The following is a 14,399-nucleotide window of genomic DNA, read 5'->3' on the forward strand; positions in this document are numbered from 1 at the left end:
GAGCACCAGACGCCCAGCCTCTGATGGTTCAGAAGAGCTAGCAGCTGTTCAAGGCAATGCCCAGGGCCAAGGGTCAGGTCCCTGCCCGGCTCGAGCTGCCGGCACAGCAGGGTCACGTGGCCTGCACCCGCTCCCACCCGAGCCTCTGCAGAGCCCAGACCACGTTCTCTGGATTTCCAGGTTGGGCTTTGTACCCACCCCACCTGAAAACGCACAGCTGACGGGGACGTGAAGCACCAGAAATGGCTGAGGTACCAAAAATCAAGAGCTGAAAAATAAATTATGAGTAGTACTCTCAAAGAAATATTAAGCAGCCATTGAGAATCTTGTAGAAGTGTATTTATCAAAAGATGGTCGGGCTGCAGTAGGTGAAAACGGTAACAGCAGGATATGCACAGATACATGGTGGTCTGTATTTTCTAAGTTTTCCACAACTGAAAGAAATATATAATTTAAGTACTTTGTATCAATTTAAATTTTAAAAGAGGAGGAGGGTAAAGGCTCTGGCAGCTGAACTGAACCCCAAAGGGCCCACAAGACGAGGTCAGACACTGGCCACACTGGCTGTCTCGGGCCAGACGGGACTGGGGAGAAGGAGCCTGCACAGCCCCTCGCCCCCCATCCTCCTGGGGCCCAACCCGTCACACAGGCCACGCGGTGGATGGCGCTCAACCCCACTAGGCTGCCCTGGGCTGTAAGCTGCCAGCCTCTGCTGCAGGCTGCCAGAGAAACCCTCCTCCCTCTTCTCGCCACACAGCTGCCTGGCCCCCCGATGGCCACCCCGCCGGCCCCGGCCAAGAGGGCACGTGGTATGAAGGCTCTAGCACCTCCGTGTTTGGGAGCAGCGCTAAGGGTGAAGGTCATGGAGCAGAAGCAGGCCTGGCCTGCCTCAGGAGCTGGCAGACAGAGGCATCTGGGGGGAGTCCCAGCGCTGTTCCGCTTGCTCTCCGGAGGGAGGAGATCTTGGACAAGTCACTTCATCTGCATGAAGCACAGCTTCTTCACCTCGCGGTGCACCACACCCACCCCCAGAACAGACAGGGGGATTTACTGAGAAGGGCTTTGGAAGCACTGATGATCATGACCTACGAGATCAGGACTTCTTTCCACGAAGAAAGGACCCAGCCAGCCTCCCACCTTTCCCTGACACAGAAGGGAAGTGCCTGGCCTGGTCTCATGGTGAACACTGCCTTCCTTCAACTAGTTCTCTCTTGGTTCATTCTCCCACATTCCAGGCCTATTCCTGAGCAACAGGGTCAGGAAGAGCAGAGCGGCCGCAGGTCTTTGTGCTGGTGCCTCAGCACGAGCCATGGAGCCACGCTCCCTCCCCAGTGCCACGGATGGGACAGCCCCAGGCCCGGAGCGCAGTGAGGGAAGCCAAGAGGAGTGGGTGAGGGCCACTCTGGTGGTTACCGCTACAGTGGAACAAGGGCCACTGAATCAAGCGGATGCCACGGGTCTGTGAGTACACCCTGGCACACAGACACCGTCCTGGGGACCCAACTCGCAGACAAAAGAAGGCCTGCCTGCCATTTGCCAGCCTACAGGGTTTGGGTGCCAGGCCAGGCCCAGGCTGGGCCTCAGCCGGGATGGGACCTCTCTCCACACGGGAGTGGGAGAACTGGTTTTCCATCCTGAAGAAGGAGGGCCAGTGGCCCAGTTTCTTCAGCAGCAGTGTGTGACACGCACTCCAGAGTGAACCACTGTCCCCGAACGGTGACTGCTCCGGCTGGGTGCAGACCTTGATCCAAAGCCAGAGGGAGGTGGTGGCTGTGGGGGCTGAGGGTTTGAGGCTTGCTTGCTCAGGCACTCAACAAGACACGCTCCCCTGCCCCATGCCCGGTAGAGTGTGCAACACCTCCCCTCTCCTCCCACCTGGCAGGGTGGCTGTGACTATCAGCCACGAACCCTACCCCAGGCACCCCTCTATGGCACATATGTCAGCTGACTTGCCATCAGAGGAAGTGACTGAGGGCTTGAAAAGAAAAAAACAAAAGCAGCTGACAGAAATACCCCTTTCTGTGGACCAGCTTTCCAGGGCCGCCAGATCATCTCTTATCTAGGCAGCAGGCGAGGAGCTGTGTCAGAGATGAGTCATGGAGGCCCCTCAGAGTTAGCTACAGGGCAGGCTGGCTGGAAGAGGGCAGATCCAGCCCAGAGAACAAGCAGGACCCTTTTCTGGCAATGCAAACACGTCTTTCCTTCCCCAGAACGTGGCTCAGACTGGTCCCCCTTCAAGGGACTGACTCCCCACCCTAGTGGGGATTTCGTTGTATGGGGACAGGACAGGGTTTATCCTGAAGAGAGTAATACAAATTTTTAAAAAGGAATTTTGATCTACAGGTTCCAGGCAATTCCAGTCAAAATCCCAGCAAGCTTTTCTCATAGATACGAACAAGCTGATGCTAAAATTTATCAGGAAGGGCAAAGGAACTAGAACAGCCAAGATTCTGAGAAGATTCCTTAGGCAAATGGGCAGGAGCACGGGCAGAGAGGAAGCTGGGTGAGTCGCCGGCATGGCTGGTGAGGGGCGACGTCCTGCGGTGCCTGCCTTCAATCCTGTTGGGTTTTCCTGTTTCCTCAGCCACATACCCTACCCCCCACGCCCCTGCATGTGCAAAATGATGCCGCTCAACTTCTTTGCTGAGGATGATCTGTACCAAGGAAGGGAGGCCCCACAGAAGACCTCCTAACGATTCATTTCTTGGCCAATGTACTTACTTCTATCCTTATCCACCCACCTCCGTTTCCCCCATGACTGCCCTATTTGCAAAGTTAGCATAGCCTCCACAAACACTAGTTCTGCCTTTTCCAGGTGTGTCTGGAGTCCTTCAGCTGGCTCAGGAGGGCCTACAAGTGTCTTCTTCCTGCCCACAGCCCAGTGACGGTATCTGCTGTGCTCATCGGGACAGCAAGTGTTATTTTTCTCCCCATCTTTCAGTCAAAGAAAGCCTCGGGTGAGGCTCACTGAGGCAATGTGACTTGCCAAGGCCAGAAGGCTCCTGAGTGGCAGTCCTGAGGTCTCACCATCAGCCTAGTTCCTACAACTTTGGGGCCGCTGCTGCACAAAGAACCGCCTCAACCTTTCTTATTTTGCTCAGTCCTGTCAGTGTAAACAAAGGCACATGACGACCTAGTGAACACCAACCGAAGAAACAGGCTGCGTGCCACGTGCCTGTGCAGAGCCTAAAGGCCACCATATTAAATCCTCCTCCCTGCTCCAGCGATCTGTATAAAAAGCCCGGGCTGGGGTCTACAAGCAATGGGTCAGAGGATGTCTGTCCATGCCTCTCCAACAAGTGGCCATCCCACTCGTCCTTTCACCCTGCTGGTTTACACCTCTGGACCTTCTCTGCCTAAATCCGACCCACTAAGATTCCAGACCCAACTCGAGAGGAATGTTCTCCAGGAGGCCTTGTCCTGCTGCCCTGGGCTGAAGGCAGCCTGGAGTGGGCCCTGCGTTTCTCTCAGGACACTTCAGAAGGGCTGGTGCCCACAGGGCTGCCCACCTGGCACCTAGGCTCAGTGTGCGTGGACCTGGACTGAAGCAGACTATTCTTACCTCCCAGGAGCCAAGGAAGCTGAGATGCTCACCGGTTAACTGGCCTCAGAGGTCATCTCTGCCACCACCACCCCACCCCACCCACCCCCGCTCAGTGGACCTAGAAGGTAGCCCCTTTCTCCCCATTGGCAAAGGGGGCCATGGCAGGGGGCTGTGGCCTAGGGGCTGGAGCCTGCTTTCAAGCCGTAAGCATCCTGCTGGGAGTTCCTTTCTAGACTTGGGGTACAGATGAGCAGAAAGGTCCCCTCTTTCCTGGGAGAGACACTGACAGACTCTGCTGCCTCATGGTACTTCTGGAAAGCCCACACCCAAACCCTGGACCCTGCAGTCTGGGGTTACACCCACAAGGGTCTGGCCACTTGGCACAGGGACTGAGGCCTTCCAAGATAAACCCAGACAAACCCTTTACTCTATGCCTGTTAAAGTGAGGAGAGTCCGTTTTTCCTGGGGGGCCACAAATTCAGTCCTGGCTAAGGCTGGGCTTCCTGACAAGCTAGGCAGTGACTGAGCAGCAGAGGGACAGCCACTGAAGTCAAGCCCCCGCCTACTAGGCCGGACTGGCCCACCACACACCCTGCCTTAAAGGAGGCAGGGTCAGAGGAAAGTCGAAGAACAGGATAAGCTGAAGTAGAACCCAATTCGGTGTCTTCAAGTTTGATCCCTGGGCTGCTAAGAGCAAAGGAACAGGGACCCTGCATTCGCTCACTGAGGGGTCTCACAGGGGGTCTGGAGCTTCACTACAAAGGACTCTAACAGGTGAACGGGGTCTCTTTGACCCGGAGCTCCCGCACAGGAACCTGGAACCATGCGCCCTTCACTTTCTCTTTCACACTGCTTTCATTATGAATCTCTCAGGCACACAGGAAAATTCAGAGCATAACACAACACTTGTACTCACTTCCTCCAGAGTCAACAAAAGCAACATTTTGCATTTTTTGAGACAGGTTTGTCCCCCCCCCCTCCCCCTTTGTTGTTGTTGTTAAAGAAATCCTATGCTGTAGCCGGTGAAAGCCTTTCCCTAATTCTGTCTCCTCCCCGCTTCCCAGCAGCTAATCTGAGGCCAGGAGCTGGTGCACCTCCACCTGCGTGTTTACACTTCTGCAGCTCCCGCTTCATAGCCCTTGACAGCTTACCACACACTTGCTTTTCTGTGAAGTCTGTCTCCCTCTAGAGAATGCCAGCCCCCTGAGGGCAGGGCCTGTTTCGTCCACTGCTGCCTCCCAGGCCAGGAAGGATGCCCTGTGCCAATCAGACAACCAGCCGAGTCAGGCCTTGTTGAACGAGTAACACCTCTATCGTTATGGGGGCTTCTAAATTTGATATACACGTTCCTACCCTGTCTGTTCTCAGTTCTGAAGCCTGCTTTTTCCTCTATCAACACCATGTTTGAGATTCAGTCGCACAGTTCAACAGTTCTACTCTATGACCCACCCACCTGCTAACCAATGACCCTTCTCTTTCTCATCAAGGAGGTCCCTGAAAGCAGGGACCTTCCAGCAGAGCCAAGAGAGCCCAGGAATCAATGCTCTAGCCAGTGACTGAGAACCTAAGAACAAACCAGAAGAAAACCAAAGGTTCCCCCAGCAGTTACCACAGAACAGGGGAAACTGTGCAGGTACGCACCCCCAAACCACACAAGTGGAGTCACCTGACAAAAGAGCAACCACCTGGCCTTTGTCTCTGTCACCAGCCAGGCTCCCTGAGGTGATGGGGGGGGGAGGGTGGGCCCAATAAGAAAGCACAGAGCCCACTGGGGTGGCGAGGGTCCCAGCACCACCAACTGGCACCACCAGCCTCTCAGCACAGAGCCGTTACCATCTCTGATAATAAGGGAGGTGGCAAGGACCCCATAGGGCTGCTATGAGGACAGCGTGAACCCACCGGGTAAACTGTGAAGCCACACTCACACGTGCACACACACACCCCTCTGTGGACCTGGAAAGCCCTACCTCATTTGAGATCGGCTCCAGATGAGGGGTCTGCTCCTCCTGAGTTCCCACTCACACTGGTAAAGACAACACAAGGCTGTGGCATCAGGAAGGCCTGCTCCCTCCTCCGGGGAGGGTCCCCCACTCCTGCTATAAACCCGCAAAGCACAGTCTGCCCAGGTAAGTTTTCTGAGGACCTCAAGATCCACTCCCCCAAGTGAGCCAGTGCCATCAAGCCCTGTGCCTGCTTGGGACAGAGGACATCAAGGTGACCTGTCCATTCGGAAACCAAGTGTGATCCTAAGCACAGCCCCCCAGCTACCCTTATGGCCCCAGCTCGGTGCTGGGTGTGGGAGGGAGGGCACGAGACTCAACGCTGGTATGGGAAGCGCTGGGCAGACATGAAGGTTCTCCCCAGCTCATGAAGACCAAACACAGAGCTCCTGCCTGCCCCACACGCTAGCTCTGCAAGTGGCTCCCGGGTATTTCTGATGCAAAGCAGCACCCAGGTCGTGTGGAGGTGCCAGCCCTCGAGACTGGAGGCAGACCATGTGCCCGCAACCACAGGGGAGAGTGCCAGGTTCAGGGAAACTACAGTTGACTCAGCCAGAAGACAGGATTTGCAAAGAGGAATGCCCTCTATGACCTGAGAGGGGTGGGGGAGCACAGACAGGGATGAAGAAGTGGAGGCCTCTGAGCTGAGCTCCACATGAAGACCGACAGGTCAAAGGCAGAGATGAAAGGAAAACGGAGATGAGGAGGAATCCAGGCTGAGAGAGGATGCCGTCAGGAGATGCTGAAGGGCCAGAGAGGTTACGGGGGGACTAGGTTGGACCAGGCCGGTAGCCTGGACAGAGCTTACACACCAGGCAGGGTCTGGGCCTGATTCTGCAGGTGCCAAAGAATCACGCCACGAAAGCAGTTTGACGGGAGGAGTGATAAACCACAAGGAGGGTCGGGAAGAAATTGCCGGTGGCTGAGTACGAGCCAGCGGGCCAGCAGGGGAAAGGGTACAGAGCAGGCTCAGGCTCCGACTGGGGAGAAGGGCGACATTTTCAGCTCTGAGCAGGCAGCCCGGGGCGGGGAGGAAGGCACGGGGTAAAGACTGTGAACAGAGGTGAGAAGACACAGAAACCGGCAGGTGTCACTGGAGCACACAGGGCAGAGCGCGGCACACGGGCCTCACCTGTGCTTCTCGCCTTCCTCTTCCCCTTCTCTGAGCTGCTTGGTCTTGGGCTCCCCATCTTCCTTGTCCTGCAAAGGAAGGGAGAAAACCACTTGGTCACATGCAATCCTTGATGCCCAGGCACCTGGCGAAAAACGGGACTCCCTGGCCAGGAGCAGCCTGGTGTTGCAGCCCCCAAGTGGGGCACAACACTGGAGCCTCCCTCTCCCCCGCCAGCCTTCTACCCTCCCAAGCCCCCTCCCCACCCCGCCAAACTTAACTACCGGTAAGCCCAGGCCAGACCCCCAGTGGCCCTCAGAGAACACCAGGAGGAGCTAGAAGGTTTTCATGGTGAGTAATGAAGCTGGCCGGTGTCAGAGGCCCACTTCCTGGGTCTGGAGGGAGTCCCCTGCTGAGCTGGGAAGAGTAGTGACCAGCAGCGAGGGTGGGGCAAAAGCTCAGGCCTCCGGGCTCCCCTTCCAGGCCGGACTCCCCTTCTCCAGAAACACCTATTTGCTTACCTTAAGGAGGAACCACAGCTCAAACTAGAACTGGGCTTGCAATATGACTCCCGCAATGTATTCAGGGGATGGAGGGAAGGGGAACTAATTTGAAGTTTCTATAGGAAAAATTCTGAATCGTTTTTGTCTTTCTCCTGCCCCCCATCTCTTTGCGAGTCTAAAGAAGTCATGTTCATGTCACACTTGACATAGCATACTCGTTCTCCAGATCCACCAGGGGCCACAACAACGGATACCACCATGCCGCGTCCACCTGTGGAAGCAAGTCTTCCTGGACCTTCTCCCTTACTCCGTTAGATCAGACTGGGGACAGACAGACATCCACGGTGTGTGCAGCGGTCTGTGCTCAAATGCATGACCATGCTCTCTGCTCTCAGTGCATGTCCTGAGAGACTCCAGGGTCTCCCTGCCTGCCAGGGCTGACCCTCCAGAGGGTGTCACTGTGTACTTCATTTCTGGCAGCAACGTGCCTTCGACCATCTCGCTGGGGCAGGGTTCCGAGAAGACATCAGTAAGGTGCCACAGGGAGCTGGCTATGACATAAGAAAGAGCTGGTGGCGGGGGTGGAGGTGGGGTAGGGGGGTGGGGGTGGGGTGGGGTGGAAGCATCTGTCAGGCTTCATCAAAGGAGCATGAGATTCTTGATCTCGGGGTTGTGAGTTCAAGCCCCATGTTGAGTGTAGAGATTACTAAAAAAAAATAAGCTTTAAAAAAAAAGAAAGCTAGAACTGACATAAATTACAGGTGAAGTAGCTGGTGTACTAGCTCTCCTAGAAGTCTGTTTATGCCGCTGATGATTGCCTCCCCAGGAGTGGCATTTATTTTATGAGTCACTTCCTAACAGTGATCATCGTGGAGACTCAGAAAAACCAGACCCCACCATTCCTTGGCCTCCCACTTACGGGGAAAGGAGACCACCAAAACCAGCCTAGAGGCTTTTGGCTCAAAGAAAACCTTAGGTGATGTGATCAAGATAATCTTTTGCTCTTTCAATCCAGGGCAGCTTAGTCTCTTGGGGACGAGGCAGGAGGCAGCAGGGAACGAGTGACAGCAGCAACAGGAGAGCAGTCAGCATGGTTTTGTGGGGTGGGGAGGGGGTGGATGGGCAGAATTTGGGTGTTACAGAAGTAGGAAAGGCATTCCTGGAGGGGGGCACAGCTTGAGCCAAGGCAGGTGTGGTCAGATGAACACCTAGGTGGTTGCAATGGCAGTCATGGTGAAGGTGAATGCTGGTAAGGTTGTCAAGGCAGGTGGGGTCAATCACAGAGGGCGCTGACCAGTGTCCTAAGGCACTAGGAGCCCAAGGAGAGGCTGGGGGAGCTGCTGGCAGGACCTTTCCTAAGAGTCTGGCAATCGCACTGGACAAGTAAGCCCTGGGGCAGAGAGGCATTCGTTCGGTGATGGGAAAGAGGGAAGGGAGAACAGAGTACAAGTTCTTTTATTTTTTTTCTTTAATGTTTATTTATACTTGAGAGAGACAGAGACAGAGTGTGAGCAGAGGAGGGGCAGAGAGAGAGGGAGACACAGAATCCGAAGCGGGCTCCATGTTCTGAGCTGTCAGCACAGAACCCGACATGGGGCTCAAAATCACAAGTTGTGAGATCATGACCTGAGCTGAAGTTGAATGCTCAACAGACTGAGCCATGCAGGTGCCCCTAGAATACAAATCCTTAAATAAGAAACAAGCTAGAGTTCTCGGGGCCTCCAGGGCTGCTGGGGCCTGGGTAGGACCCTCCACAAAGGCCCAACAGACACTTCCCCCCCCCACCCCCGACAAAATGCCAGTGGATTATTCAAGCCATAAGCCTGGACAGTCAAACAAAAGCTCCTTCCCAACTGGCAGCTAGCAGACACCCTGATGGCCATCAGTGCCTGCCTCCCCTTGGTGATGAAGGACAGAGGTGCAAGGGCAGAAAAGGCTCAGCTTTCCCCAAAGTGGGCTGGTGGGTGACCCCACAGAAGGCTTCTTTCCACAGGGCTCAGTTAACCTGGACTACCTGGCAGAGGAGGGTGAGGACTAAGGAACAGCCTTTGGGAACCAGTCCTGTGCAAACACCATGCCCCTTCTCAGCAGCTACCACAGCCACTGCTGTCCTGGAGTCCCAGAGACACTCAAGTGCCTTGGCGCAGGCCAGTTATTCATTAACAAATGAGAAAACACCCAACTACCTAGGTGACATTTTAAAAAATGCCGGGCAGTCTGGTGGGCGGGCTGTGTCATCACCTCTGCGCACAGTGTGAGGTTAAGGATGACCCCAGCCTGGGCTGCTGTGGGAAGGGCAGGTGCTCCAGAACAATAAAGATATGCGTGTGGGGCAGGAGCAGGCTGACAAATACACAGGCCACATAAACACAAGGATGAGGTGTGCTCCAGTCTTCCCACTCAACAGCGATTCAGATAAGACAGTGAGTGTCATGAGTAGCAGAACAGCTTTTGGGCCATCCTGGTCTCGGTCACAGCAGGGATGTGTAACCTGGGATGGCAGCAGGAGGTGCACACCAGCCTCACGCCGCCACCCCCTCGCCCCCCCACCCCGCCAGCCTAAGAGACTCAAAGGTCCTCCTGGGGCTGTCTTCCAGGTCCTCCATGCAATCCACAGGGAGTCTGGTGAATGGCCATCAGGGAAGAGGGAAAAGATTTGACCAAGACCATAGCGCCTGATAGTGGTGGCTGCAGGTCTGGATCAAGGTCCTGACCCCCACCCTGTGTTCGCCAAGCAGATGAGAGATAGTGTGTCAAGAGTGGCATTCAGTTTCTAAAAACAGCGCTGATCCAGCCACCTCTCCCGTGCCTCCCCCCACCTCCCCACCCCCGCCATAGTTCAGACCTGGTTCAGACATGGCTTGGATCCGGCCACGCGCACTCAGACTGGCCACAGCCAGCTTGAAGTACACCCTGCGAGTGCAGGCAGGGCTCAAGGGGCACAGCATCCCAGGGAATCTGGAGACACTCGCCCACCCGGAGACCATTAAATCTGACTCACCGCTTAACCACCCCCCCACACACACACTCTTCCCCAAATCTCCCTTCTTTCTCCTTCTTTCTCCTTCCCAGTCCCTGTTCTGTTCTCGGTTCCTTCCCCTCTCCCAAGCTACCTCCATAGGTCCCCACCACAACCCAGCCCACAACCATCCCTGCCCCCCTTGTGGGCCAGCCAGCCAGCTGCCCCTCTGCCCCTCTGCTCTGGAGGATGCAGCTCCCTGCTGCACTTCTCTCCTTTTCCTCTTCCACCTCCCCAAAGACTCTCTGCACCTTACCATCCATGCCCAAGATGCTGGTCACATCTCCTGCTCCTCTGCTCAAAGCTCTCGTTGGCTCCCCAGACCCTCGGGACAACTGCCATTCTCAAGATGCAGTCTCACAAGGCCCCAACACTCGCCCTGCAGCCCATTCCAGAATACCCTGATGCTAGACTCTCTGTCTCAAATCCTGACATGCCCATTCTCATAACCCTGAAGAAAACCCACCCTCTGACCAATTCTGGAGGCCAACCCAAAGGCCACCTCCTGCAGGCAGCCTTCTGAGGTCCACAGGCAATAAGCTTGTGGCTCCTCTGGGCCTAGAGCACATCAGGGTCTGACCCCAGGCCCAGGACACAGTCCTGGGTTCCTCGCTATTCATATCCAGTCCCTCAAGTCCTTCACGTCTTCCTCAAGTGTGGGGCATTTCCTGGAGCTCCTCCTGGCCTGGAGGAGACAACCTTCATCAAATGTTTGCCTATTTAATTACTCTCTCCACCAATTCCAGAAGGGCCAAACTCTTAGAAACACTGGTGGAGGAGGGCAGGAAAGCCATGTCTTGGACTAGGATCCTTCCCGCAGTCCACTTGCCTGTTCCTGGAAATACCCCCCATTTCTGACCCCAGCCCAGTTTCCACACCTAGGCCTTGAGCTGTCTGCCCTCACTTGTCCCAGAGCCTGCAGGAGGAAGGGGCCTCAAAAGCAACACTTAAGGGGCTCTCAAAAATAGCCCTGCCCCAAACAGGGCCTGATTGAGTGGTTTCACACTGTTAGAAATCCTTTTGCCAAAACCAACATTTTTACAAATAAAATGAGGGTTGTGCAAGACTGGTATCATTTCTTCCTTAAGTCTACGATAAGACTTCGGTGAAGCCATCTTGGCCCAAAGTTTTCTTTGTGAGGTTTTAGATATGGGGTTCTACAGATTTTATTTCTTCCTGTGTCAGTCTCATTAATTTGTATCTTTCAAGGGATATCCATTTCACCTAAGTTACTGAATTTACTGGCATAAAACTGCTTATAATACTCTTATTATCCCTTCAATGTCTGTGGGATCCATAATGATAATCCATGGACACTGACAACCTGTCTCTTCTCTTTCTTTATTAGACTAGCTGGAGGGGTGCCCGACTGGCTCAGTCAGTACAGCATGCAAGTCTTGATCTCAGGGTCATGAGCTCAAGCCCCACGTTGGGCATAGAGCTTACTTAACAAAAATAATAAAATATCAGATCAGCTGGAGGTTTATCAATTCTGGGGCATTCCAGACTTGGTGTTTTAACAATGTGTTTGTTCTTCAGTGCCCTCCTGGAAGAAGCCCTCATTAGCTGAGTATCCCTGCAGGGGGTAGGGGGTGCGCATCAATCCCTATTTGCCTGAATCCTATTAGAAACTCAATCAGCCCGCAAAAATGTAGAGGGCTGGGGGGTGGGGTGGGAGAAAAGCTGCAGTCTCCTGCTGCTGCCCTCCCTCTCCCCTTGTGACTCCGGTCCCCTGTGTGTGCGCTCGCTCTGCCCCTGGTCCCAAACATAAAGGAAACAAGAGCGCTGTCCTCAAGGACCTCAAATGCACACAAAGGAACAGAAAGAAAAAGGTAACTCTGTGTCATGAGTGGGTGGTAAGGAAGACTTTATTAAATGTTTTGTATGCTTGGGGAACTGGCAAGGGATAGGTGTTGTCAGAGAAGGAGGTAACCCTTAAACTCAATTCTAAATGTCCAGTAGAGGGAGGGTTACCAAGCATCTACCAAGCTGGAATGGTAAGTGCTCGGCAAAGCCATGAGGGGAGAGCCAGGGCACTGTCCAGGCCTGTGGGGCTGTCCCACGTGGCCGGCTCAGCCAGGATTGGGCGAGGTCAGGAGCAGAGGGGGCTGATGAGGCAATCCTCCAGGGCTGCGGACAGGCTTAGCCCAACTCTCAAAGGGCACTGTGGCAGCCTAGAAGGGGAGTTATGGGAGAGAAGATGGGGAAGACCAGAAACCAGGTGAGATGGTCCACTCCCAGCCTAGACCTGTCCCAGCCTGCGGCTGTTGTGCATCTGTGCTGGTTACGATCACACAAGGGTGGGAACTGCCACCAGGGCAGCCTGCTGAAGCAGGAACTCTTTTGCTGAGGACAAGGAGCAAGCTCCTCCCTCATCCTAAGAGGAGATGCTGCCCAGGGTTCTTCCTTCCAGAAGAGGAAGAGGGAAGCAGGAAAGTGTTAACAGACACTTCAACCTCTGATCTAGGTTCCCCCTACCATCAGCCCGTTACTGAAGCAGCTAGAGACCCAACAGGAACTCACAGGTACAGAAACCCTTTCCAGTACCCAGATGCCTCACTAGCTCTGGGTGTGCCTGCTGAGCTGTTCATGGAAACGGCCCTTCTGTTCAACAATCAAGAGAGAACAAGGCCCCAAACCCAGTCCCCTAAGAAGAAGTGAAAGTGACCCCAGCTTGAGCCTCTCCAGTTGATTTGGGCCCAGGGCGGGGAAAAATCAAGGAGAGGTAGGCACAGAAAGGGGCAGAGGGGGGACAGACAGGAAGGGACTGGCTGGGGGCAAAGCTGGCAGGTTTCACAATTTCACCCTGTTGCCCATCCTCAGAACCAGGGCAGCCGCATGTCAGGTGGAGAGACTTCCTGTGGGGTGCGGCTGCAGCAGGCGCTGTGCTCCAAGGGCACTCACGGGGTAGGGCAGTCACCCAGGGTCTGACTCACCCTGAATATGCAGTGATAAGCCCCGGGCTGAATGCCACCACACTGGGGCACAGAAACTGCACAGTCCTCTACTGCCCAGGGACTGGGGAAAGGGTGGGGAGGGAGGTTCTGAGTCTCCTGGGCAGGCAGTGATCCCCGCAGGGCGGCACTCTGGTCTGGGACTACCTGGCCTGCTATGCCCACTCTGTCCAGCAGGTGGACACTCCCTTGAGGGCAGGCACTTGTCTTAACTGCTGTAGGTAGAGCGCAAGGGCTCTGGGCCGAACCCTGCCTGGCAAAACCCAGCTCCGTATTCGCCCTGCTGTGTGACCCTGGACAAGTTATTTGACCTGTCTGGCCTTAGTTTCCTATTCTATGAAAACAAAGACTACCACACTGACATCATGGCACTGTCACAGGAGTGGAGGAGGAGCCAGGGAGGAAGGAGAAGAGCCGGCCGCTCGCATGGATGAGGCAGCAGACCTGAAGGGCAGGGAGGACCGTGCCAGGGCAGGAAGGGCAGGGCCACAGAGAAACCACAGGGCTAGAGGCCCAGACTGCCTGCATCTGCAGAGGTCATGATAAGCTTTCACTTTCATCAATCCTGAGAGTAGACAAGAAGCATGACAGTGTCTGCTTCATGAAGACATCAGAAGACGGGTGACAATCTGTGCCGGGGGACAGATCTTTTGATTCTGCGTTCAGTGCTTCACCAAGAATCAGACTCACAGCGTCCAGGAACAGAGAGCCACTGCTCTCCCGGGGGTGCAGGCACTCCCTAAAAGCTTGTGAGCGGCGAGAACAAAGAGAGGGGGGCACAGTAATAAACTGGAGATAAGGGCCGCAGATAAGAGCCGGAACCAGGGCAGTGGTGCTGAAACGGAACACGGGGGTGCCTGAGCGCTCTGGGGGACAGGGCGAGGTCAGACAGACGACTGGCTCCAGGCTGTGACTGAGCCTCATGGGGAGAAGAAGGCGCCTGTGACACAGAAGGTAGCCGTGGTGAGGGGACTAAGAGAAGGGAGCAGTGGCTTTCAGGCAGACGAGGGTTAGGCTGATGCCTGCAGTCTGACGAAGGCCGGTGTGGACGCGGGCCAAGGGTCCAGAGCCTGTCCAGGCGTCCTCAGCAGAGGCAGGGTTGGCCCCACCATCGATGCCCTATTACATGGCCCCACCCCAGAGGAGTGGGGGGAACTGGCCCCATGCCAAGCCTGGTCCTATTCTTGTCGCAGGTGCAAATGGGAAACCGGCTGTATTCAAAGGAGGCAGCAGATGCCCCGTCCAGCAGATTAGTAGTTAACAAATAT

The 14,399-nt window shown here is 55.1% G+C and overlaps 1 protein-coding gene across 2 annotated transcripts in view; it reads right to left on the reverse strand.

The window, feature by feature from the left end:
* The window catches only part of CCDC12 (coiled-coil domain containing 12), a 54,167-nt gene that overhangs the window by 14,082 nt on the left and 25,686 nt on the right, over positions 1–14,399 (reverse strand). For both annotated transcript variants that reach the window (XM_006928690.4, XM_045049403.1), the window contains exon 2: positions 6,677–6,744. In XM_006928690.4, coding sequence (XP_006928752.1) covers positions 6,677–6,744 — 68 coding nt within the window. The remainder of the gene's footprint in view (positions 1–6,676; positions 6,745–14,399) is intronic.

This window comes from Felis catus, chromosome A2, assembly GCF_018350175.1.
Source record: "Felis catus isolate Fca126 chromosome A2, F.catus_Fca126_mat1.0, whole genome shotgun sequence".
Classification (NCBI taxonomy): domain Eukaryota; kingdom Metazoa; phylum Chordata; class Mammalia; order Carnivora; family Felidae; genus Felis; species Felis catus.